General features: G+C 38.2%; 1 protein-coding gene across 7 annotated transcripts in view; it reads right to left on the reverse strand.

Moving 5' to 3' along the window:
• Nucleotides 1-26,535, reverse strand: part of GSAP (gamma-secretase activating protein) — a 416,138-nt gene that overhangs the window by 15,095 nt on the left and 374,508 nt on the right. For 3 of the 7 annotated variants that reach the window (XR_010622589.1, XM_065743680.1, XM_065743679.1), the window contains exons 2-19: nucleotides 24,770-24,843; nucleotides 21,040-21,096; nucleotides 20,306-20,375; nucleotides 19,869-19,925; nucleotides 19,680-19,768; nucleotides 19,212-19,281; nucleotides 18,065-18,111; nucleotides 16,726-16,830; nucleotides 15,824-15,883; nucleotides 15,104-15,147; nucleotides 13,150-13,235; nucleotides 8,928-9,005; nucleotides 6,996-7,073; nucleotides 6,472-6,564; nucleotides 5,011-5,228; nucleotides 4,626-4,695; nucleotides 3,830-3,912; nucleotides 3,167-3,220 (exon numbers count right to left, since the gene is read on the reverse strand). Coding sequence is in view for 6 of the 7 variants with exons in the window: in XM_065743680.1 (XP_065599752.1) it covers nucleotides 3,167-3,220; nucleotides 3,830-3,912; nucleotides 4,626-4,695; nucleotides 5,011-5,228; nucleotides 6,472-6,564; nucleotides 6,996-7,073; nucleotides 8,928-9,005; nucleotides 13,150-13,235; nucleotides 15,104-15,147; nucleotides 15,824-15,883; nucleotides 16,726-16,830; nucleotides 18,065-18,111; nucleotides 19,212-19,281; nucleotides 19,680-19,768; nucleotides 19,869-19,925; nucleotides 20,306-20,375; nucleotides 21,040-21,096; nucleotides 24,770-24,843 (1,433 nt within the window). In the remaining variant the exon portion in view is untranslated. Of the gene's footprint in view, nucleotides 1-3,166; nucleotides 3,221-3,829; nucleotides 3,913-4,625; nucleotides 4,696-5,010; nucleotides 5,229-6,471; nucleotides 6,565-6,995; nucleotides 7,074-8,927; nucleotides 9,006-13,149; nucleotides 13,236-15,103; nucleotides 15,148-15,823; nucleotides 15,884-16,725; nucleotides 16,831-18,064; nucleotides 18,112-19,211; nucleotides 19,282-19,679; nucleotides 19,769-19,868; nucleotides 19,926-20,305; nucleotides 20,428-21,039; nucleotides 21,097-24,066; nucleotides 24,202-24,585; nucleotides 24,613-24,769; nucleotides 24,844-26,535 lie in introns of those variants that run through there. The other 4 variants (XM_065743683.1, XM_065743682.1, XM_065743681.1 and 1 more) reach the window with 4 other exon arrangements.

The following is a 26,535-nucleotide window of genomic DNA, read 5'->3' on the forward strand; positions in this document are numbered from 1 at the left end:
AGCAATTCCAAAGCCTTTGACTGTAAAGCTGACATTAATTTAAACTCGACTGTAAACAAAAAGGAGGAAAAAAAATATCAACCAAATAAATTCACACTGCCTTGCTGAGCCAATTATTAGACTGAGTATAAAGATTTGAGGCCACTGTTTATTAAGCAAGAGCAATGTGGTTGTGTCAAAGAAGAGACAAGATTAAGGCACTTCTTTGTGGCAGTTCCTTAAAACAACTGACAGTACCAACAGTTCCTGTCCCTTTTAAATACATTTATCTCCTCAATACAGACATTACAGTACTGACATTTGAAGGCAGAAAGGTTTTTAAACTACACAGTCCACAATATTGCTCTGACATGCTATAACATAATGGATTTTGATTGCTGCTTCCCACAATTACAGTAACTTTAGAAGAAAACCTCAGAACCCCTTAAAACCACTTCCTACTGTGAAATACAATTAGGCAAGGAAAATAAAATGCAGAGCCTCAATTCTGCTAGACACATCTCTCTTGCTGTCATTGCTAACTGTTCTTTTATTGTTGCAGATGCAGCAGAAGAATAAACATGTTTTTTGCTCTATGTTATAGTAAGCAGCTGAAAACTTAGGAATGCATATGGCACCATATGTTTGCCCTGATAGAAGCAGCTATCAGATCTACAACCTACTACAGCAGCATGTTGCCTACATGTACTGATACAGAAATAGACAAATATCAAGAATAAAGTGTAAGGATATCATCTAGTGACCAATATATGCAATTGCAACAGCAACACCACTGCAAAACTGCACTCAGACCATGGTGAGTTTTGTTTGATGTGTGACGGGGGGTGGAGCAAGATAGCATATTTCTTTAATACACTGACTGTAACAGGAAGTGGTAAACTTCAGAATTAAAAGCAGACACCACTGAAACCTGTACTGTATTAGATCTCATTAAAGAGTCAAAGTTTAAAATACAAGATTACTATAAATCTGTTTCTTCTTGATGATCTTGACTCCAGAAGTTGGAAAGAGAAGGTCCTTTTGTCTTAGACAGCGCTTATTTTGCAGACATTTCAGGAGTCTGCATTAATACCTAAGCAATCAGAAGTCAGTCAGGTCTTTTCAGTTTGCAACCCATGAGAAACTCCCATGGAGCCTTTTTACAAGTGGTGTTGCTTCAACTGGAGACAGAGTAGTCTGCTGTACCTCAGTGAAGGGCTGAAAGATGCCTGTGAGCTCTACGAGGCACGTGTATTCTCCCAGAGGACTGTGTGGACATGTCAACCTAGCAGCAAAGGTACTCAGAGCCACATAACTAATCACGTAGCTGAGCAGACAGCTACACTATAAAGCTTCACTCTTAGCTTCTGTGGCTCTTGTGCTGATCTCTCTGACAACTGCTTGCACTACATATCTTTGTTCTTCTAAACTTCCTCCCATTTTCTTCCCTTCTTCCTCCCACCTGTTTCTTCCTTCCCCTTCTAATCCAGCCAACTTGCACTCCCTTCAAGTTTGGTTTCTGCGTTCAAAAAGAAATATCAGGCCTGTATTAATCATAATCCTTATGTAAAGCTTTTTGACAATCTTTTCTGACTGTTGCCCTTTTAGAATCACAGAACCATTTGAGTTGGAAGAGTTCGTAAAAAGTCACCTACTCCAACTCCCAACCTCCTGCTGAACAGGAACTTGGCAATAAAAAAACACTTTCACCCAAATAACAATTTTTTTTTTTGTGAACATAGACCTCCCAAGGGCTCGCAACAACTCCTGGGCTCGAGTATACTAAGGAGTTTCTTAGGCCAACAATTGATCACTGCTTCTCAGCAATACCAGAAAATCTGCTGCAAAAGAAATAATACTTGTATAGAACCAGATTCATCAGCAACACCTGACTTCTGACAGGGTATATAACTGAAGCCCCACCAACTGACCAGCTAAGGTGGCTCTGGAATATAATGCAGCCAAAGCATTATGCCTCACTGTGTGTACTACCATAATAGTACCTGGGAGCCAGAGCAATCTGCAGTCAAAAGTAGCAGGAAATATTTGTCTTTAGTTCAACTCTGACCTTTTAAATCTGTTTAGGTTTCAGACAAATAGGAAATGAGTTCCACAATCAGGAAGTATAGCTGCTAAAGGCATTTGCCCCCAGAGGTTTGAGGTTCAATCTCAGACAAATTAAGCACATACTAACTTTGACCTCAGCAACTTACAGGGATTATCTAACAACAAAATTTCCCAAGATCTGATTTTCCCAGGTGACCCACCTCTCAGGGCAGCCTTCCCAAGCAAAGTACACGAAGTCCAACTCCCTGATAACAGTCACACAAATCTGCAGTAGGACAGCTGTGGTTCTGTTGGAGTGAGTGAGTAGGGGGGTAATGTCACCAATTTTAAAAGTTTGTATGAAGACTGAATCTTTTTGAGCTAATTACAAGGGTCAGGGAGGAAACAGACTCTCACCTTTCTAAAGTGCTACAAGAAATAACCCTGTCATGTATCTAGAGTCTATTGATGCATGCTGGCGGTACTGTTGGGTTTCAACTCTGACTCTTCACATTAGCCCTGCACAACATGCTTCTTATTAAAAGCATCTTTCAGATTTTGTGCAGAGCACTTAGGAAGATTTCAAATATTTCTCCAAACTGGATCTGAGGGAGCGGAATGGAAGATGAGAAGCCCTGACATGGTTGAAATCACAGGATGCTCTGGACAAAAAGTCAAAAGGTCATAAATCACTAATATCAATGGCAGCACTATGAATTATCCCTCCAGCACATCAAAGTGGGAATATGTAGTGAGAAATCCTCACACATTTCATTGTGTCGAGGTTGCCTCAATCTAACGAAGTCACAAATGAAGAGGTATCAATTAAATTTAAAAAGAATTAATTTCTGGAAACTTTAGCTGGTGAATGGAAAAATTCTATTCAGAACAGGCAAAAAACAAACCCATTTTGAGCTAGCAAACATCACGCTAACCAATACCTCACTAAACATACAAGTCATTTCAAACAGCAAGTTTCTGCTCACCTCTATTTTTGGACAGGGCTGTGGCAACACTACTTCATTAGTATTTAGCCTTTACTCAACACCACCACCATCCCTTCTTCATCTTTCCCACCCCCCAAAAAAAGCAGCTCATAACCTGCAAATATGAGTTAATGTGGTTTTGTAATAGTATTTACCTCTAACACAGGTAGAGAAATAATGTCTGTTGCACATGCTACTCCAGGGATGACCTATCAATACAAATGATAAAATATAAATAATTTCACATAATACGTGCTCCTGTATAGGTATGTAAGTAACAAACTAGTTAGCTATAACTGTACATTCAGTTTTGCCAAAAAGAAGAAAGGAAGATACATCTCTCATTCATCCCATTTAGAAAAAGGCAGAACTAGAAATTATAGACCAGAAAAATTCAAGTTTGCTATCTGTTCTGTTATTTACTCTTGCCTAAAGTTACCAGATCTAGCTCTAGTGACACTGGATGTCTTGGCGGTAAATTCAGGATTTTGCAGGTCACATATATTTTGTATTCATTATAAACTTAACAGAATCATCCATAAATTAGTATTTCATTATGAAAACTGATACATTTAATTATTCATTCCATTATGGTAACTCCTCTCGTTTTATAAATGCTGTTTTTTGTTGACAAAATATAGGACTCATGGAAAATACCTCTGGGGTTAAGACCTGACAATATAAAATGTGCATAAAACACAGATGTGAATTCAGACCACGTCTAAGAAAAGGTGATGTATACAAGAACATTACAGGTTTTATTAAAGTAGAAAAAAACAAACTTCCTCTAATTATCACAGTGCCAGCTGTTGTCTTACCCCAGTCCAGTCAAGCAGGGATGTGTAGGGCAAAAGTTTATCCAGGTTGTTGATTTCTGGACACATTCTGCAGTATAGGGAGGCTGAATGCAATGTAAAAAGATTTAGAAGGGAGAGATTTGTCTAAGCAAGCAGTTGTCAAGAAGAGGCTTCACAGTCTTATCTACGTAACACTTGTTTAGGGACAAATCCTGCTGCTGTCTCTGGCACAGCTTCCTCCATGGTGGAACTCATTCCATTCTCTGCACAAAAGGAGGAAGGGAAGTCCAGATGGCTGCAGGGCCCGGTCAGCTGCTTGGCTACAGCTCAGCACTGCAAGGGTTCTTTGTATGTAGGCTCAAGGCACACAATACACACACTAGATAGGCTGACGAATCAGCTATTACAGGAGAATGTCATGATATGCCAAATCCTTATGAAAAAAAATGGTTTGGGCTGGGCTGGAAGAGATTTGTTCCTCCTCACCAATCCCAGTTATTTACATCCCACATATCAAAGACAGAAGCCAGATGGAAAACTTGCTCTCCAGTGACCTAAATTTTGATAAATCTATTTACCTCACTAAGAAGAAAAATGCATCTGAAAAGTGAAAAAAAAATTGACCAGTGTCACTTTGAGAGGATCTATATACCTTCTAAAGTACTGAAACTGCCTCCAACACCACAATACGCAGGTCAGCTACTGTAGATCATAACAAACAAGTTGGAAGAGAGTCAGTTTATGATATTGTAGCTTCTCCTCAAGTCATAACTAGGTGACGCAGGAAAAGTTAATATGCAGGAAAAGGAATACCTACCAATGATAAATTCCTGAATAGGATCAAAAGAATGACACGTCGATAGGTTCTCAGAAATCCACCAAATGATCTGTCAGAATGAGAACAGAGGGAATTACTATATTTCTCTGTTAAACCACATAAGGGACTTGAAAGGGACCACAGAAACCTTGATTTCAGTACTAACACTTTGCATGAATCCATGATATAAAAATAAATGTTTTAATGTCATCTTTGTCCAATAAAGAACCTTGTCTAATAAAGAGTCTCTTGATGAACCTCTTGGCACTGGCAAAAGGTTCATACAAATCAGAATTTTTCTTCTTTCATTGATATCATAACCCTGACCTTGTTCTGTATGTGACCATCAGTCACTAAAAGAACTTAGAGAAAGTTATTTTCCTACCTTCATCTCCAAGTCTGTTGTACTTCTGACACATAGAAGAGCACAATGTAGAGCTGCCAGCCTCTCACTGTCTCGTTTGCTGTTCTCCAGGAACTTCAGTAAGTCGCTGTCACTGATGCTTACTGTGTACATTCTTCCCATGCAGCAATCCAAGACTGTTGACACGAGTGGGGACTGGATGGAGCAGTTAGGCAACATGTCAATTCTTGCATCATCACCTGAAAAACACAGGTTTGAGAAGAAAAAGGACTAAGAATAAAAAATTTGTCTACTACTGTTATTTTTCTCAAGACTCCTGCATCCCCAGCAGTAAAAAACAGTTTACTTCTTGTTCTGATTGCCCTGGTATTGCACTAGAGAAAAGATGGAACAGCGCTCACGAGGGAAAGGAACTAAATCAGGAACCCAGTCCACTTTCAATCCTTTATTTCCCTACTGCTGCTACAGAGATGCACAGATTTGAGGTTCATAACCCAGTCACAAGACAAATCAGAGTACACAGAACAGAGTAGGGTACAAGGAATTAACAGGGATACAACAATGGAACTGGCACTTGACTGGTACAGTTCAGAACTGCCTGAATTCAGAATCATAATGCAATCTTGCACTGGTGGACTGCTTACCACATCTCTCAATGGCCAGAATAGAAAAGTTCTGCACTACGATTACTTAATGAACCACCATTCAAAGTCACCTCACTTATGCTAGCTCCGAGGTTCACCAACACAGCACTATTAAGTAGATTTACAGCCCTTGGTTCACCAGAGGAATTGGGCCCACAGCAGTCATGCTTTGTACTCATCACTAGCAGAAGTTTTCAATCGGGTATTTACAAAAAGTACTAGCTCCATGTGATACTCCTGTGCCAGTCTTACCTTTCCTTCACCCAATTAGAAGAATAAGTTTCTGTTTCCAAACAAAAGGCCTCTATTTCCAAAAATAACCCACTTCCCATAAAGATATGTTTATTGGAAATGAAATAACATGCCTCTCAGATGAGACTCTAAATCAAATTGCATCAGCCTGATCAGGTGAAGGAAACACAGATTTCCTTTCCCCACATCCTCCAAACACACACATTTAGAGCAACTCAATTGGAGGAAGGAAATGTAAAATCAAATTTACATCTCCATGCGAAATTTGAGAACAGCAGAGGACTGAGAAGCATGAGCAAAGATGGGGGAAGGGATACTATGAAACTAAAGCGAAGACCTCAGTGAAAGGCTTCCTTCTATTTCCTAATAAGCAAAAAGTATGCAATTGATCAAGTAGGAAACATCATTTCAGAAACACTTTTCCAAATGGTAAGTGGCAAAAATCTCACTCTTACATTTCAGTCTCCCTTTTTCAGAACACTGTGCAATAAAGCAAGCCTTGACCAAACACAACTTCCCTATAAAGAGATTTTAACAAGTTTCCTCTACTACAATAAATTAATTTCATATAGCAGTCGTACTATACCTGTCAGAAATAAACTATAGCACAGCAGGTCAGGATGCTGAATATTCAGGAGGTGCAGAAACTGCCCAGGCAAATAAGCAGCCACATAATAGCCTATTTAAAGAAATCACAGTGGTCAATTTAGCATGTAGAATCTTAAAGCAAATAAGTGAATATTTCACATGATTTTCATCTTAGCCCATTTCTTCTTTATGGACTGATTATATCTAGGACATATGAAAGGAATTAGTTAAAAACTGCTGTTGCATTAACACAGGAAATACAAGCAATACATTTGGATTTCCAAGGGAGGTTTCAAGAGGCTTGAGACATTCAAGAACTCAGCAGCTGATCTAAGCAGAAGCTGAATCAATTTCAGAGGAAGTTGCTTACTAACAGTGAGGTAGTGCAATATCAAATGCCAAGTAATGTAACTACTTAAACTTAAGAAACAAAAAAATCTCTTCCTTCTAGAAAAGGTTTAGTTCTTTGTCTCCCTACTGGGGAAAGACAGTAGCAGACAGAGAATAACACAAGTAGCTTACCAAGATTCAAAAAGACCACTTCCTTCAATTGAGGAGTTTCTGGTCTTTCTAGAGAAACTGTAAAAGTTTTGCTATAACCTGTGACAAATAAATAAATAAATGGAAATAAGAAACACCATCTGTTACAAGCCAAGTATATATAACTTTATAGATAGAATTTTCAACAGTGTCATTATACCCAAACAGTGATATTTTAAGACTGTTTTACAGGCTTATCTGCGCAGATGGATTTACTTCATACTAAACAGAGTAGCTGCATTCTTAACAGACCTTTACCCACAGAACACAGTTCTTCAGAATAAGTAAACTGGCCACACATTGCACAGTTTATGTTCATGCTTGAAGAAGCATCCCAACCCAGAGTAAACCTGTGTAAGGATACCTCCCATCTACAAACAGACAAACAAAACCCATCAACATAACCCTGCCTCCCCCCAGAAAAACAAAAGAAACCACCACCAAATATTTTCAATAGTTGAGCTTCACATTTTGGTGAATGAGTCTAGGCTCTTCTCAATAGTGCACAGCAATAGGACAAGGAGTAATGGCCTAAAACTTGAACATATAATGCTTTAGACATAAACTACTGGCCAGAGGGTCCATCCTAAGCCACATGACTCAAGAGGAGGGTTTTCCTAACACTTTAGTCAGACTTTGCTCTCTGTTCAGTACATCATCTAGTGACCTTATCACAAATTTCTTAAGTTGAAAAAGCTTTGTTAAATAACTACTTACAATAATAAGACACATTGCTGCTGCATCTCTCCTACCAATGAAGCACATAGCCTCACCTGCAACACCTCCTTCAAGTGAAAGAGGGAAGCTTCCTTCTGAGCTTACAGAAGTTCCACAACAGACTAAAATCCTCATGTCTTCAAAATGCTCTGATATTCTGCTGCTTGTACACATAACTCCCTTACATATATATACATACATATAACTCCCTTCCATGACTGGTGACTCTTACGTGAATCTACAAACAGCTCTGCGCCAACAACTCCATTTTATGAAGATCATTTCAGATGCAGCTGGTCAGCATCACTATTACTTATCCTCACTCTGTTCCTGGTACAGATACAGATGTATAAGGGCCACAGCTGACTCCAAGCAGTGCAATGCCACTTCAGCTACATGAGGTACATATACCTGAAGAGGTCAGTCCTTAGCTGAAGATAAGCAGCAGCAATAATGTCCAGTACTATTACACATAAAATTGACTGTCTCAATTTGTTAATGCCTTCGAGAACCCAAAAAAGCAGTCTGCCCAATCCCACAACATTCCAGCAGCAAAGTAATGTTTTAGTGCAACCGACTCATGGAAAGTTTCCTGACATAAGAAAGCAAACACAAAGTAAAGCAGAAGAAGCATGAGAAAGAGATCTTGCCAATCAGAAGTTTTATGCTCTGATCAGAACAATGTTATTATTTTCAAGGAAAAAAACAGATTTTAAAATTAAGAGTTGGCATACCACTCACATAGCTGCCATTCTTAAAAACAGTGGGTGTTGCACCTCTTGCTGTGAAAATGACATGCTGAACTGGAACTCTAAACAGACATTCAAGCTAAGAGCTGCTGGTTTTGTTTCCCATACAAATGCCTTATGGCGTCAGTTCAACACACCTGCAGCTCCTGCAGATTTCACTGATGTTGTTTGTGCTCATCACGTCAAAAAATCTGGCTAGGATTAATGGACTCAACTAATAACCACTCATGAAGTCACTGGTTTGAAGCCATTAGCTCAGCACCAGGCAGGAAGTCTACAGCAGGAAAGATGAGTCTGCAGACAAACACAACTGCAGTCCTTAAAACATCAGCTACTGCAGTTTATTGTCTGCAGACTTAGGTGGTTGCTCGTTTTGCAAGGCATCCTGCCACTCTTCCAGCAAAATGTCACCGTCCAAAAAAAGTATAAATTGACACGTCAATCTTACCTCTATGTAAAAAATATATGGAGTATGTTATTTCCCCAGGAATATGCGAAGCGAGACTACAACACACACACAATCCTCCTAAAAAGGCAGAAAGGAAAAAGAAATTGACAGGTCCACTGTTCACAATGCAAAACTAAAGCAAGACTGCTTCAAATTAGAAACTAACAATAACAACCTCTCAAAAAAGGTAACAGTTACAGAAATACAGACCACGCATCTCTAACCATCATTTACCTAGTGAGACAATAAAGGAGGAGAGAGGAGGCAGCATGGCACAGTGGAATTCACAGTTCTGACACAACCAGTTCTTTTTAGACATAGCACATTTTTAAACCTTGACAGTAGAAATCCTGCTTGCAGCCAGAAAACGGACCAAGCCTTTCCCTCCACAGCCTGTCTTATTATCTAGATATTTCAGTTTGTTTACTTTCTAAACAATACTTTCATATTGGCAGCAGTATGGTATGCTAGTAGAGCTTTCTCACTAAAGATCATTGTCATCATTGTCACTTCTTCCCTTCCCAGTACAAAGAGCTGTCACCTTTTTTGTTTGGTTGGTTTTTTTTTAGGAAAAAAGTCAATGCTTGTCTCAAGTTTATTTCAGCCAAAGTGCAGTACTCTGGGCAGGAATGGTACCCTCTACCCTATCCACCTTATTTCTAAATCAGACTGACAGACTGCTTTCATTCCATTGGGTGGTAGCCCTTCATCCATCTCTTAGGAAAACCTTCATTGACTTTCACCAGTGCTTGGCAAGCTGCTTTGGCATTCAGATCAGAATTGGGTTCTTAACAACATTATCCCAATACAGTTGGGAAAGACAACTGTAACAATATGCTGTTTTACCTTTGCTGAAAATTTATCACTTAGGACAAAAGAAACAAATAAAACAATAAACAAATACTCTCTTGCGAAAAATAAAAGCCTGTATATACAAGGAATACACACATAAACACAAATGGGTGCAAGAAAGAAAAAGCACAAGTGCAGAAGCACAGCTACCAAGGTGTTCTACTTGGTTAAACGCAGTCTAAAGTACCACAGCCACAGTACAGCTGAAGCACACCACACTTCTAAGGAAGGTAAAATCCCTTCCTGAGGCATCACTTTTTTATTCTTACCTGACTGAATATTGCTAGGAAGCTTGGTACAGTTTTGCACGGATATTTGAGTCATTTAAACAGACAGGACATGCTGCCAGAGCACTTGGCATCTCTCAGAGAACACATAATTTTTAAAATAGCAGCATCAGGACTCATGAGGAAGACTGGAAAAGCTCCAGCAACCCACAATGCTGATTTATTACCAACAGCTCCCTTCCAACTGCAATTTCTTTCCTTCCATGTGGGAGGCTACTGTATACATTGTTCTCTAAACTGTACAACAATTGTGCAAGTCAATTTGTTCAGACTGAAGTGTCAGTGAGCACATATGCAAGTTGATCACAAAAAGCAGTGGTTATGGGCAACTGCTAAGAAGATGATACAACACCAGGATCCTGGTCCAAATATCAGTAAGTTGAACTACAAACAGTAGGAAATACCAAATGGTGCTCCGTTAACACACATAAGAACATAAACATCTCAGATCAGCAACTGTCCAAGCAGTATTACATCTGATACTGCCTTGACAGTCCTGTTAGTGCAGTCAAAGACGGAGAACATGAGACAAATTCATTTCCTGTCCTTACCAGTGACCTCTGCAAATGCGAGTTGGGGTGTGTTGATGCAGGGAAGGCTTGTTTTGTTATCCTATTGCACCTATATGATGGTAAAAGCTTTTTGCCCAAGTAAAAGCTGGAGCTGAATGCCATAATGCCAGAAATCACACATGAAGACATATTTGGATAGATTCTCATCTTTTCAGAAACAGAGGGGGAAAATATCTCAACCACAACAAAGGAAAAAAAGCAAGATTTAAAACTTATGTGAGTTACTGCATTTGGCAGTATTAAGAAAACAATTACAGCTGTGCCACTTCAGAAACAAACATCATACCACTGAAACAGTAAGTCTTACATGAAGTACACGTGAAGACAGATAGTTTTCTATAGGAACTGTAACTTCAAATTCCTGATTCTGGTTCATGCAGAACAGATGTAAGGCTGTAAAAGTTCCTCAACATGGCACTTGAGCTCCACAACTCAAAGATGACACTGCACTTGCACATTTGCTGAGTTGTACTGGCACAAGAGTGACTTGCTTCACCTAACTTCTGCCATCCAAACACCTCCCATTTAGACTTCCTCTACACAGCTAATGAAGAAATATGGACAGAAGCAACCATACTCTGGAGATGCCTATTTCTCTCTGTAATTATAGTCCAGATGCTTAGCTTTTAGTTAGATAAATATAGGTGAGAGTAATTCCAAGTTTATGTCATCTTACTTCCTGCATTATTTTTCAATACCAAGCAAATTCATCTTACTTCCTTCATTTTTTTTTTAATGCCAAGCAAATTCAACTGAAAGGTAAAGTGTTAAAAGAAAACTCTACAGTCCAGCGTTGTTTAAATAACAACTGAACTCTGAACATAAAATTAATTCCAAGACCAGAATTCCTTGATCTCAGCTAATCTGGAAGTACATAGGAGATCTTATCTGGAGACATTTTGTCTTGTTTGTGCTAAGGAACAGGGCTACTTTTCTTTTACTGCACAAGTTTGAGAAAGAGTGATTTCATTCCGAGTTCAGCTTGGTGGAGGCCAATAACGATTGAAGGGGAAATTACATGGAATATTCCATTATGAAGTTATGCAAATTATTCCAAGCCAGGGATATCTAAATGATACAAACAGGGATTCAGCATTAACAGTTGAAGCATGCTAGCAGGTCCACAGAAGGCATAGTTTGTGCCTCAAGGAGCCTGCAGTCATTTTGTGAAGTACCATAAATGAGAAATACAAAAGGGAAAGAACTTCAGTGTGATTACAGGCACTGTTGTTCAACAACTACAAATGGTCCAAGTACAAAAACCATTTGTTCCAAACTGTCATTACTCAAAATGAATTGTGCAGTGTAATCCTCACTTTCAAACAACATTTAGTGAAGAGTCAAATACAATGAAGCGACTCAGTAAGTGTTAACTGTCAAATTATGTTTTACATTAAGCACAATATTCAACTTGAGAAAGGTTCCACAAAGAACTTAAATGTGGTGTTTGATGGAAAAATCATTTTACTTCAGGGTAATCAAACAGAGGAAGACTGAATTTCATCCTGATCCAAAAGGTAGTGCTTGAATCTAAAATAACCTTAGCAAATTGCAGCCTTAAAAGGAAACATATACACAAATCAATAACTTCTTCCATTACTGTACAGGAAGCTTGTGTATGAAATGCAACTAAAAAATACTTTGTCTTGCTAACAGAACAAAATTAACCTAACCTGAATTTGGTAAACAGAGATGTGGTTTTCTGCAATTCCTTCCCTCTAATCTTTTTAACTGTACAACCTGCCTTTGTAAGAAAAAAAGAAACAGTATTTTGCTTCATTTGCACTGTCACTTCAATACAGCTACGAAAAACCTCTACAATTCACCTGCATGCACAAAAGCATCCTTAAAAAGCAAGTTTTGAAAGTATTTCTGCAACACATCACACCTCTAGATAACTCTGCAGACCATTTAAAGGTTAATCATATACCATCTCTGCTTGGCTGTATGGTCTAATTCAGAAATTGAAATTGCAGGCATCTGTGATGAACAGATGTCTCTTGAGTCCAGTATTTAATTAAAAAAAACAAGAACACCAACTCATAACATGCATTAGGATGCAGGGAGAGCCCTTAATCCTATAGGTTTAAGGAACATAGCAACATATAGATATTAAACCATTAAGTAGAACATAGTAAGTTTAGTATCACATGCTTGGATCTGTTCTGTATGTTCACACTGCATCAGTTTTTGGAGCTGGGCTACCAGAAGTTTTTTGGATGACTGCTTCATTATTACTGTTAGTAAATAAATCCCAAGGTAGTCTTCAGCTCAACTTGCTACACAGCCTTCAGAGGGTAAATAAACTCAGCAATAAAATCATAGTGCACAATTGCCACTCTCTTCAGTTTTGTGTCAAGTACAATCTAAGGAACAAACAAGTCTCACACTTGTATTAAAAAACAAAAAAACTATATAGTGACTTACAAATAAATTCTTAGTTATCAATTATGATGACTGTATGTATGTGGAGATCACTGTAATATGAAAAAAACTATATTTATTCATTACCTGCTTTACTTGTAAAAACCTGAAGATTCAAAGACTTAGATGCAACATCTTGGTCTCTACAGTCATCGTATCCAAAATTCACAAGTCTATGAGCAAATAAAGATCACTAAATAAATGAGTTCTTCATCCAAAGGGATTTATCACGACACAAAGACCATGAGAACAGTCACAATGTAATGAAAACGTATTAATTGAATCATAATCAACTATTTTGTAATACAAGTTAAATCAGTCTTCAGCCAATGATCTCAGTACTGCTAGAAATGACAATTATAAGGGTGCACTGTTAGAAATTATTTTTAACACAACTGCATGATTTCATATTCACTTGTTGCAGTATAATCCAACCATTCCTATACTTGGAAACGTAAGTTATTTCTGACAAAGCATCCAAAATCCAATAACTCATCATGCCTGAGAACTCAGAAGACTTTTCAGCCCAACTGCACCATTCTCATACCCCTAAAGCTACATTTAAATCTGCAAGTAAGCACACCAGTTCCAGTGGACGCACTTGAAAAAGGAGAGGACAAAATCACGCTCACATGGAACCTACGTTACCATGACAATCTTTTTCAGTCTTGTGGTGGGTGTACTTTAATGGTTTTTCATGGAATAACAGAAACATCCCAAGTTGGAAGAGACCCACAGAGATCATCACATCAAATTTCTGGCTCCAAGCAGACCTACCTAAAAATGAAACCCTATGTCTGTGTGGGTTGTCCAAATACTCCTTGAACTCCAGCACCTCAGGGCTGTGACCACTGCCCTGAGTAGCCCATTCTAAGGGCCCAAACACCCACTGGAAAACTTTTTCCTAATACCCAGTCTGAACCTCCTTCCCTAATGCAGTTCATTGACAATCCCATTTTCATATATATATATATATCAAAGAAACAAGTATCATGTTTCCCATACAGAACATGAAATAGAAAAACTGCAGTCCATCTGCTTTTGCGTTGCTTTTAATTGGGTTTGGGATTTTTTTTAGGGTTTGTTTTCCTATATCCCTCCAAAAATGATTTTGCTCCTATATGGAGATTTATCCTAGGTTTTCTGCAAGAATTAAAAAATATAGATTGATAGATATGTATAAAAACATAACTATATATATAGTATTGAAGCTCTTACAAGACTTGCATTTTTTTCAGTAGTAACTACAAAATTATATAGTGCTCATTCAGGGCAACCTACATGTGCAGTGGCACTGTACTGAGCTTTCCGAGATGTTTTGTTCAGGATAAGTCAACTACCTTCAGTTACTGACATCTGAACTCGTAGCTTTCACCTCCCTTTTTAACGAGGAAGAAATACAGGCCCTTTTGGAACATAAATTCAACTGCATGTAGAAAGATGAGGATGAAGTGAATATATCTGAGTGACTATTCTGACCCGATCTTTCTCACTTCAAAGAAAGCTTCAGGGAGACAAGCTCAGATGCACTCGTGGGCACTGCAGACACAGACAGAGTCTTAGCCTTTGAAACCGCAGGCTGCTTGGAAATAGCATGCTGGGGAATAAAAAGAACACAGGCACTCCCTCATGGAGAATAAAAAGGAGCTACCAATTTGGTGCACTCCCCAGTGAAACATATAACACAACAATTAAAAATTGAGAGCTTTCCTCAACAGCAACCTCAACATCACTACTACAGCACATCCAAAAATGAAACAAATCCCTTCAAATAGGTACCAAATACTTAGAGAAAGGATTCTTTAACTTACAGCTAACTCTCCAGAAAAATTATTCACAAAAATAGTACCAAAAAAGCAGTCAAGAGATGAATTATATTTTACTGCTACCCTTGAAGAAAATAAGAGGTCTGGACACAGTGTTCCTATTATTATGTTCCCATTCCATGAGGTAACTCCAAACACAGATGCATTCTAACAGTAAATTTACCTAGGTTTATAAAGTATTACACCAAACATGAAAAGGAAAACAAAAATCTTACTTTACTTGTGTGTCATTCACAGAAATATCCAGTTGTGACTCTAGCTGTTAACCAAAAAAACAAAAAAAGCCTGTCATTTATGGAGGTCAATATAATTACTGAACTATGATTAATATTCATCCCAATGAAATGTGTCACACGCATTTCAAAAGATTCAAAATTTTACCAAAGAAATCAATCTGTCCTCTAATCACCATCACAAACGTCAATCTGAAAAGAGATTCTTTAAAAATATATATATCAACTGCAAGTAATCTGCACTAGAGCAAATTTCAGCTGCTGCGATGGAAGTATATTAGCAATTATATATTCAATAATTGTAATTTTTATGTTCTGTCTCTATCTTTTGATAGCAACAGATTTTCTCCCCTAAAACTGTCACAGTAGACCATTTTTTGTCTAGTGAGTTTGATAGCCCCACTTTTCAACAACTGAGTACAGTATCAGCGTAATGTAATGAATGCCACTTACTTCTAGGTCAATAGACGCATAATGGCACCAAAATTACCTTATTATGAAATAATCTGAACGTATTCTTAAAAATAATATAGAACAAGGATATATCCTTTCTCCCAAAAGACAAATCCAAAACCAGTCTCCCTGTGCAAAATGTCTATTAGAGATTATACAGACACTGAAATTGATCTCATTATTAGTACTTGGAAGAGAAAATTACAACCAACTCAAAGCTATCATATTAAAAAAATACTAATGACTTACTGTTGAGTTAAAATTTTCATCAGGGTAAAACTGGACACATCTTAAAGTACTCCTTGATTCCTACGATTAAGAGGATATTTTTGTAACAAATAAAAAATTAAGTATATCACACAGACTGAAACATGACTGGACCACTCAATGTTCCACACATACGCTTCTTTGCTAACAAATATGCAGAAATTAGGGGACAAAAGAAGACATTAAAAACCACATATAACCCCACACAATAACACTGACAAACTTTCTTCCTGTCCTAGATCATTATCTACCAATCACCTCTAATTGCGTGGGCCCCCACTTGAAGCACATGTCTCATACACACTCTCTCTCTCTTTCTCCAGTAGGTTAAAAATACTTTTCCACAGCTACCTATTAGGCAATAGGAACCTTATCTGGTTTTGGTCAGTTCAAAAAGTATCTCAGAAACAAAACCAGAAATATGTTTCTCCACCATAGTTCACTTTCTGTTATTTCCTAACAAATATTTTTGATGGCAAAGAGCTCAGAAAAGCGGGTTTTCATTTGTGCAGAACAGATCAAGTGAAAACAGTTCTTCAGTCAAAACAAAAAGAAAAAAAAGTGAGGAACTTGGGTATTTCTAGCCATGAACTTGTCCTCATCTGGTGTACTCAACAAGTCTGCATATAACATACATTCTAAACAGGAGCTCTGTAGAAAAGGGGGAACTTATTCACCAGTTTTTAGTAGATTTAGATCCTTTTGAACAGAAGACTTTTTTAAAGCAAAGAAAACCATCAAACCCACCAACCTTCATAAGAACCACTGAGACTATCAGACTTCTTGCATGCACATAAATGGTACTTAAGGCAAGTGTCACTACACTCAAAACTGTGCTACCATGAGACAGACAAAAAAAAAAAGTGGAATGACATTCAGTTCACCTTTGGAACAATGTAGAAGAGTCTTTGTTCTGTCATATCCCATTGTGCCCATATAAGATCATCTGCAACTCTAGCTCTTGGAAGCTGACCCGAGTTTTGAATCACCTACAAGGAAAGAAAGAATGTTAGACAGAGGTCATCAAGCACAGTTCTGTACTGATGATTACACACTGAGTTTGCTTTGAAGAGAAAAACAATGACAGAAGGGCTCAAACACTACGGTGATTTAAGGGAACATGCTACTTGTCAGCAGCAGCAGAACCACCTCTGCCACATGCAAGGTGCTCAAGTTCAAGATCAGTTTTCATCAGGGTATTCCAACTGTTAAATATTCTGAGATATCCTTGACTACAAGAAATTCACTTTTGCTGCTCAAAGTGCATGAAGATGTCACCCTTCATCAAAGAGAAGGGGTGAAGAGCAAAATACCACAGCCAGTTTAGAATCAGCTACGTTAACTATTTAAGGAAGATGAGTTAGCTCTGAAAAGGATTTCTAAGTAAAACCTCACCCATGTGACAAAGAGTACTGGTAGCAGAGTAAAAGCTAGAATCCTGTACAACTCTTAGGACTGTATGAATGCCCTCTTGAAAGACAGGAAACTTCATGTCAACACTACACAGATCTCTAGAAGGACATCAGACTTCTCTGATTCTTCTGGTTACAATGATTCATTATTCCACTGTCAACTACCATGCAAAACACATCTCCTCTAAAAGCAGTGATACACTTTTAGAATACCATGAAAGACTTCAAAATGATGGCAAATTAGTCCTTAATTTCCACCGAAGACTAAATTTACTCCACAAAATGTAATGCTGGATTTCATGATGTAATCTGTCACTAACTAGAAGTATGCTGATTCATAATTTAAGCAGAATATCCACAATGAGTTTACTGATATTAAACTGATGTTTAAAACATGAAAAAAAAAAGTTGCAGGGAAAAAGAAAAGATTGGAACATTTACAGTACTTAGCATGTATCTAAGTTCTAAGGGTTTGCTTAAAATAAATTATATCCTGGGATACGTGGGCATTCAGAAAAAAAATTAAGAAGGTGACTTTACAAATATACTGAATGATTTAAAAATAAGTATATACTATTTCTTCTTCTAAATTCTAACATCTAGACACATTTAGAATCAACAGCAACAAAGAAAAAGTAACTTTCCTTACAAATTACTTGTATAGTTTTTTGTGATATTTTTTAGATCAGCTTTGTGGTTAGAGGCATAAGTTGTCAAACTACAAAAACAATTAGCTAAAATTGCAGAACAGACTTTACAGAACTTTCAATTAAAGAAAAACCCTCAAACCCCAAGATTTTTCAAGACATACCACTTTGTGTTCCTCTTCTGCAACGTGAATATCAAATTGTTCAATATCTTTAAAACAACACAAAACATTTCGTAAAGACATTCTCATTTTGTTATGTTTTTATATAGCTAATTAATCTCATCTCTTCGAATACTATGAGAACATATTTGACCCAGGAAAAGTTCAACTCCGTGCAAGAGGAAATAAAATAAGTGAGGTATGAAGGCAGGTGCCTATGCAGAGCCCTGGACTCTTGCTTTCCTAAGATGGGTGGTGGCAGCCATACTGCTCACAGGAATAGACCTCTGCCCACCTCACTGCAGCACCATTCAGAGAGCACTAAATGCAACATGCCAAACCAAGCCAAGGAGTATGCTTGCAGGGAAAGACCCCAGCCCCATTTCACTTCCTAGCAGGAATACCACCTCATCAGTTTCTCCCATGCAAAATTCCAAACTGTTACTGGTTGGCTGCTTATTGTTTGGGAAGCCAGATTCATCCACTGATGTTATAAAACGGACTGAAAAAAGTTCAAAGCACTGTGTGAATGGATAATGAGAAGAACTCAGCCTACATAACTCCAGCTACCAATACCTGGCATCTAGCTTAGCAGCAAAGATGGGTCCCTCCTAAAAGATGGGAAAAGCCATCTCATTCTTTGATAAGAGGGAAAGGTAAGAGGGATGAACTGCCTTTTGCAAGTGTTCCCTTCTATTCGCTCACTCTCATCAGGGTGAAATTCCCACTAGATTAGGCTGACCATGTAAAGTTAGCCAAATCCAAGGCGCTTTTGTCCCTTTCTTATCCTCTCTGTCATGCCATCTTATCCTCTCTGTCATGCCATCATCATAAACCATCTGTCATAACGAGCAGGGCTGCTCTGAATTCATACAAACAGCTACAAAAGTCCAATTCAGCTTTTCTAAAAATTAAGATGACTGATGAATGCATGAACTAACAGAAAAAAAATGCAAAGTTGGCCATTCTGCTAATGCTGAAAATAAACCTCACTGAAGCACACAGGTTTTGAAAGACGTTCAGGATACCAAGAATAGTTTACTTTCTTTTCATCGTTTTTTTTTTCCCCAGTGAAAGGTTATGAAGAAATAATGATAATCACTTTAAAGCGAAAAAAAAATGACAGTGTACTCTCAAAATATTAACTCACATTTATCTTCAGAAACGAGCAAAAGATGACTTTCTGTAGAAGTATTTCTGCCTTCCACTGGATAAAGAAACTATACAGGAAGTTTTACAGAAGTAAGTAAATAACCAACGTTGTTTACAACACTCATCTAAAATACTTATTTAGTCAAACTGTTATATATGTTTAAATAAAGTCAAGTGCATGCAAGATATTCAATTAATAAGATCTATTATTACAGACTACGAGTTATCACTATTATTGAAGGTGTAGATGAATTGGAGAGAGAGATACAAAAAAAGAAGTAGGCTCCACATTAAAAGAAATGTTCTATCTCAAACATTTTATGACATTTCTCATCTTTTCAAATTTATGAAAACATTGGCACACTATCTCTGTAACAGCACCAAGAAACATGAGACATTTCTGCACTCAATCACTTTTGCATAGTGAACTTTAAAAGTTTGCATTTAGATTATTTGAATGATTTACCTGCACTCGAACACAGCTATCCACAGCCTTTAGGACTCTCACATTATTAATGGGATGAATTTCAATTAACAAGGTTAAATACTTGGACACTGCAAAAAGAACATGTTTTACATAACTTTCTTTTCTTATAATATACAGTTTTAAAGTAAGGAAAAAAAATGCTTCTGTTTAAAACTGTACTTGCAGTACCTGACTGTAATAGCTGAGTCACTCTTTCTTCCTCTGTATACTGATGGAAGCTGACAGCTAAGCAAAAGAAAACACACAGCAACCATGCATGTCTACTATTAATCTTATTGAACAGTCTTGAAGAACAAACATCACAAAACTTTTACCAAAAAAACCCCACGATTTAAATGACCAATAGGAGCTCCACTACATGTAGGAGGCAAGTAAGGAAAGTAAGTGAATGGTATTTTAGATTTCTGTTTCAACAAAACAGCAAAATCAGCAGCTCTACTGATTGTACAGCCACTATATTCTTTGGTGATGCATCCATTCAAATGCACCGACTTCTGCAAGCAACACATGGTTCAGAACAAATTAAAGTAATTCCAGACACAAATGCAACATGCTGCTAAACTAAATCATCTCTGACATGACAAAAAAAGATGAAACATATTTACCCAATAACGTCCTTTCACTGTTGATTGAGCAACTGATTATGCGTAGATCTTTCTCAAACATATAGAGATGCTATAGAGAAAGATATTAATGATAAATTATATTTTAACTGTATAAAGAAAATCTTTTAATTACTCTTCCCTGGGAAAACACTGCTGACCAGTTCATCCTTTTTAATTCAAAAGCAAATAATTCCAAGGCCAGAAGAACCACATTTTAAACCTCTTTTGTACCACTTCTTTTTCTCATTTCATTGTTTCTTACAAGTTCTTCCGAGCTCCATGTTGCCACTGGAGCTGCACAGCAAACTTTTACAACACTATGAAATTTCACCTACTTCATACAGTTACAGGGACATCTGCAAGGGACCATCATCATGGTTCTAGCCACTGAACCCTACATTTGAGAACCATTTATCATAAATGGAAGCACTGGGCAGTCTGAAGAGTACACGTAACAAAACAGAAAAATGTTCACTTTTAAGGACACATGCTCAAAGTAAGGTCTTCAATTAGTTATACAGAAATAAAGACTCAAGGCATGACACTGTACTGTTCCCAAGTCCTTCAGAGGTTCTTTAATCTTAATAATACTGAACATAATTTCAGAACCTTCTTGGTCTCTCCTGTTTCAGATAAACCTGTAATTCCTTACAGACATAACATACTGTGTTGTAATGCATCAAAACCTAAAATACTATAGTATTGTTCTCACCAGGTAAAAGTACAAGTCTCACCTCATTTTCTTTAGTTTGAAGGTCATACAATCCAATATGGGTATTTCTCTGATTTCCCTATGGATGAAAGCAAATTAACACTAACAATGCATATACAAACTCAAACACAATTTTTTTTGTGATTTTTTTTCACACTCCTCTCTTTTTTCTCCCCTTTCACTGACACATGTTCACTTACACTTCCCTTGCTGTTGATTATCTCATTCCAAGAAGAGGAACAAAAACAATGACTTTTTTTTTCCTGTTTTAGAATTAACATGAGAAAGCTGAAACAGCCAACCCACTGCCCATGAGCTGCGCCATATACCACATGCCCCTATCTTTACTTTGGTTCTCAGCTGTTTTTAGTTATAGGCAGTATGGCAAGGAAGAGATAGCCATAGGGATCACAGGATGCCTAGAGTTGGAAGGGAACTTAAAGATGATCACAGCTGGTGAAGCATGCCCTACACAGCATCAACATGCTTGGTCTTTAAAAGGTGCATCTGATGTCAAAGAACCCAAACCCTGAGCGTGGCATCAGTCACAGAGCCAAACCATTCACCACAAACTATGCTGGCCTCAGGAAGACTGTAGGCTGGGAATCCAAACATCACTTGGGTCATTGCTCCAAAATGGGGCACAGAAACATCATCACACAGAGCTTCCAGTGATCTAGATGCAGGCTGGAAAATGATTTCAGCTCTACCTTAGGAAACAATGGCAACAAAAGCCTTAAACCTGGTACGCTGACCAGCACAAGTCTGTTTCTGGACAGGCTAAATATATTTCACAAGCTCAAATTACACCATTAACCTGCTGCTTTTTGGTAAAGACGTGACGATTTTCTTTTAGACGCTCCTAAGGCTTTACAGAAGACAACTTTCTTCCTGGTACTATCTGCCATGCTTCAAATTTTCAAACTATGTTTTAATTTAGAATGTATACTGCAGGGCAGAATTTATTTTTTTATTTCAAATTAAGCTGAAATTCATTTGTGTACCCTAGGTACATGCACTAAACTGAAATTGCATCCATCTACATAGCCTTGTACTCAAACAGTAAATATCTTTGTATTTAAGTACTGCTTGAGGGGTAGGGGGAGAGAGCAGAAATCTATGGTTATTTACAAAGCCATGGCATCTTGTTTTGTGATGTTAAAACAAAAGCGTGAGTACTCTCTTTCTCAAAGGTCTAGTTGCCAGTATCTCATTACTGCTGTGGCAATTACAAAATTCTCTGACTTCTAATTTAAACAAGGAAAACAAAATGTCTTTATGCTAGGATGCAAGCCTCAGGCCTACTAACTCAATATTAAGCAAGTGATTTCACAAACAGCCATTCTTTCCAAAGTGCCTGAAACTCTTACTCACTGTACTTAGCTGCTGAAAGATACTTCACAAGATTGGTAGTAGCACTATGTCAGTGCTCACTTCTGTGCATAATCTAATATACTTGTTACCATCTTCTCTGCAAAGATTTTTGCTACAGCTTTGCAAAACAGAAGCATATCCGTTATAAATATCTTTCCTTAAGCCAACTTTCAACATCAGGAAAGAGAGACACTTTATATCTATGGTATCATGCAAAACTTCAAAACACGCTTGACAATGAAGCTCATTCTCCACCTTTTCCTGGTTTTAGGGGAATGCACTTGGTTTTCCTCTATTTTGTAAAGGTTGTTTTCCATTTGTGTTTATTAGGAGACAAGTCAGGGCAGCTTTGTCTAGTTTACATCCTTGCCTGTGCTCTCTCCTCACCAACAATGTACTGATAAAGTTTGCTGCTACAAAACCTAGAGGAAAGGATCACATATAGCTGTTCTTGCAACAGTGGTAGCTCATGAGTTATAAATAGTTTATAGAAAGGGGGGAGAGAAAAAAAAAAGAGAGAGGTTGAACTGCACTCAGGAACTGAGTAAGACGTGTAGTTTGCCAGAAGTAGTAGTTACAGTAATAGTGATTTCTCCAAACTAAGTTTAGGGAAACAGAAGGAACGGCTGCAGAAAGATAAACCAGGTCCCCATCTGTTCCAGTAACTGCCTGAGAGCTATGCAGCTACAGCCTGGGCTGCTACACGTGCACTCCCACCAACACACAAGCCACACAGCCTAGACCGACCTGAGCTTTGGGGCAGGCAGACAACTCAGGATGTCCTCATTGCCACCAACATCAATAGCATCTAAATGGGTACCAACTCTTTCAGCTGATGAGCAGAATTTGTACTGATGAAAGACACAAATGTGTATCACATGCTATGAACAAATTCCTCTGTGAGAAGTATCACATACTTAATGCAGCACTGCCTTAAAATACATTTATTCTTTGTGAGAACACTCCAGGATGTATCTCAGCTCACCCACACCATGTGTAAAAAAACTACCAACAGACCACGCTTACAGAAGAAGCAAATAAACGATGTCAAGAATCTTCTCAATAGAGGAAGAACCTAGATGCTGGCTCTTCTGCTGGCTGATCCACTTAGGAAGAGAAAGCTCTGACCACATAATGCAGTAAAAGAAGAGGAAAAGAAGTAAACAGCAGCACCTCCTTCGGGCTGATATATGAGTGGTAACAACTGCAGCAGAGCTGTGCACTTTGCTACCTTTAGCTATGGGACTTCCTCATCCAGCCACCCATATCACACAGGATGCAGAGATCACTTTATTCCTCAAATCAGGAAACTACAGTGAATGTGTAACTCCTTGTGAGGACTTCACTTTCAGATTCAGGGAACTAAGTTTACACATTTGAATCCTCTTTGTCCAATTCAGTCAATGCAGTCTAGAGAATATTTGCCTGCCTCCTCCACCTCATACAGCTTCTCACAAAGGCTGTGGGAGGTGGGATGCTACATGTGGCCATTTCTCTAAATTCCAGTTTTCATCACCAACTACAATGGCAGCTCAAACACTAGCACACAAGCAGACACCCACATTGAGATGGAGTGTCAAGCTACATCTCATCCCTTTTGTCAGCTGCAAAAGACCAAACAACACTCAGGGCAGTTGGACTCTTCTGTTGAAAGGACAAGAAAGGAAGGAGATACTCAAAGCTTAGTGTGAGATTCCACTGGCATTGGAAAGCAGCAACACCACACATACACAGATCTCCTGTAGAGAGCTAGATGGTCACTTTACATCTTTTTAGAACTTCAACCATTGCAAAACTTCACACTTTCTTTAGTATTTTTTTATGATTACTGCTGTCTTGCAGACTCTCCTCACTATGCCTGTACTAAAGGAAACATCCACCCACAGTTACAGTCTGTTATACCTTGACGAAGGCCTCACCTCTTCCCTTAACACTAGGTAAGCTGGAGAGACAAATATGGCATCTTAAAATATACACTGAATATTTAGGACTGAATATTTAATTGAAGCAGTGCACATGATCTAGCAGTCAAACTTCCCTAAGAAACTCTCAGGGTGAAAGAATATGCTGCTTATGAAGCATTTCTCTGTTAAGGAAACAGCTTTTCACTGAAGGAGAGATTTCAGCCCCAAAAAATCAACAGCAAAAACCCTATAACCTGATCAGGTCAGCGCTTTACTCTCCACTTAATTACTTTTCATGTTTGCCTGAAGCAGAGATGGGTATTTTCCCATTAGTTGCAATCAGACAAGTTTTCACATTCTAGTTCTTGTTGCAAGAAAAAAAAAAAACCTGATGTGCAAGGACTCCAGTAAGTATAGGCAAACCCTTCGCAATACTCCTAGGAACACCTTCATAAAGCACCAAGACAGACTCACCTTCCAGGTATAAATAATTTTTCCATTTCTTTCAACATTTACAATGTAAAGTGCTGATGAATTCTCCGAAGTATCTGAAATTATAACAAAAGGCACAAGATTTCCACTTGAGTTAGTTCCTCATACACAGACACATTTTAAGCAAAGACGTTATGTACATTTTTACAAATGTGCACTTGTGCATGCCAAAAAACACTACCTTTTGAAAAAACAGATCAAATATTTCTTACACTATGATTTAACTCCCATAAACTCCAAAACAAAAGGGACCTCAGAACACTACATGGAGATAAATGGAGCATGAGGAAAAGTGTCAGCTGCCCCTGCTCCCTATGTTATGCCTAGAAATAAACTACATCATCAGAGATCAGCTCTACAACAAAAACAAGAGCCACGACACCAAACTATATACACATGCAACATACAAAGGAATTAAGCAATGCAGGACAAGAGAAACACTTGGGGAGGAAAAAAATTAAAATATCATGCCACAGATGACAGAAGTGCATCTTTTCCCAATTCTGTTTTGTTTTCTAATCACAGTCATCACCAAAAGTGTGTTTAGCTTGGATGGAACTTATATTTAAAGAAGAAATTTTGCTCTTAATAAGCCTGAGAGCTGCATGACTGGCCTCCATTTTAAGATAAAGGTAGCGTTTAAGTATGATCAAGAAGAATGCTCTGCAACTCTTGGCAAGTGTTACCTTGCACTTACCACAAAGCCTTGACCGGAGAAAGCAGTGTGAAATTTAGTTTCACAAGCCTGATACTACGAACCTTGCCAGTACAGATTGTGGTGGTAAGAAAAAAGAACTGTTCAGAAACACTATCAGAGATGAATAATTTTGATGTGGGAGGACAGAGAAAATCCTCAGCCTATACTTAACCATGCATCACTTCCTACTGGCTTGGTGTTTGATATGAATTACATGTCACTGAACACTGTCTGTGGGAATATGTAAGCAAAGAAGTGGCAACCATCCCCACCTTGGGAAAGTCCTGCAGTAAAGCTTTGCATGTAGAACTTCTTCCTCATCTCACAGCTTCACCTAGTAGATGAACTGCAAACAAAGCCAACCAAACCTGCCTGCCCAGAAAACAACGCTTATCGACATACTCAAGAGAATGTGTTTTGATTTCCTGAAAGCCATTATATGAAAATCAGACAAAAATGAGAGGTATTAAGAGAGCTAGGCTGGTTGTCTTCACCTACCACTCCCCTCTCTGTCTGCAGCTACTCCCAGCTCTCACGCCAGTAGGAATTCTCACACACTATCAAAGGGCTTTCAAGTCTTCAGGAAATAAAATAGTAAATACACAGAACTGTAATATCTGAAACCATTGACAGAAAAGCTAAAGGGTCAGGACACCTAAAAATGACTTGCTTTCTGAATATTTGTATTTCTCTGATGTTTAAAGCAATCTTTAAAGTTTCCAACCTCCCATGTACACATTCCTAATACATCTGCCTCATATTCAGGAGAAAGAAAAAGTATACACAAACAGAAGTTAACATGCAATGCAGAAAGTTAGTACTGGATCAGACACACCTTCCAATCCAAATTCTGATTCTGTATTATCAGGTATAGAATCACAGTATCACCAAGGTTGGAAAAGACCTATAAGATCATCCAGTCCAACTGCCCGCCTACCATCAACAGTTCTCACTAAACCATATCCTTCAGCACAATGTCTGAATGTTCCCTGAATACCCCCAGGGTCGGTGACTCCCACCACCCACCTGGGCAGCCCATTCCAGCACCTGA

The sequence above is a fragment of the Cyrtonyx montezumae genome, unplaced genomic scaffold, assembly GCF_038088225.1.
Source record: "Cyrtonyx montezumae isolate F1298 unplaced genomic scaffold, pur_monq_1.0 scaffold_3, whole genome shotgun sequence".
NCBI classification, from domain to species: domain Eukaryota; kingdom Metazoa; phylum Chordata; class Aves; order Galliformes; family Odontophoridae; genus Cyrtonyx; species Cyrtonyx montezumae.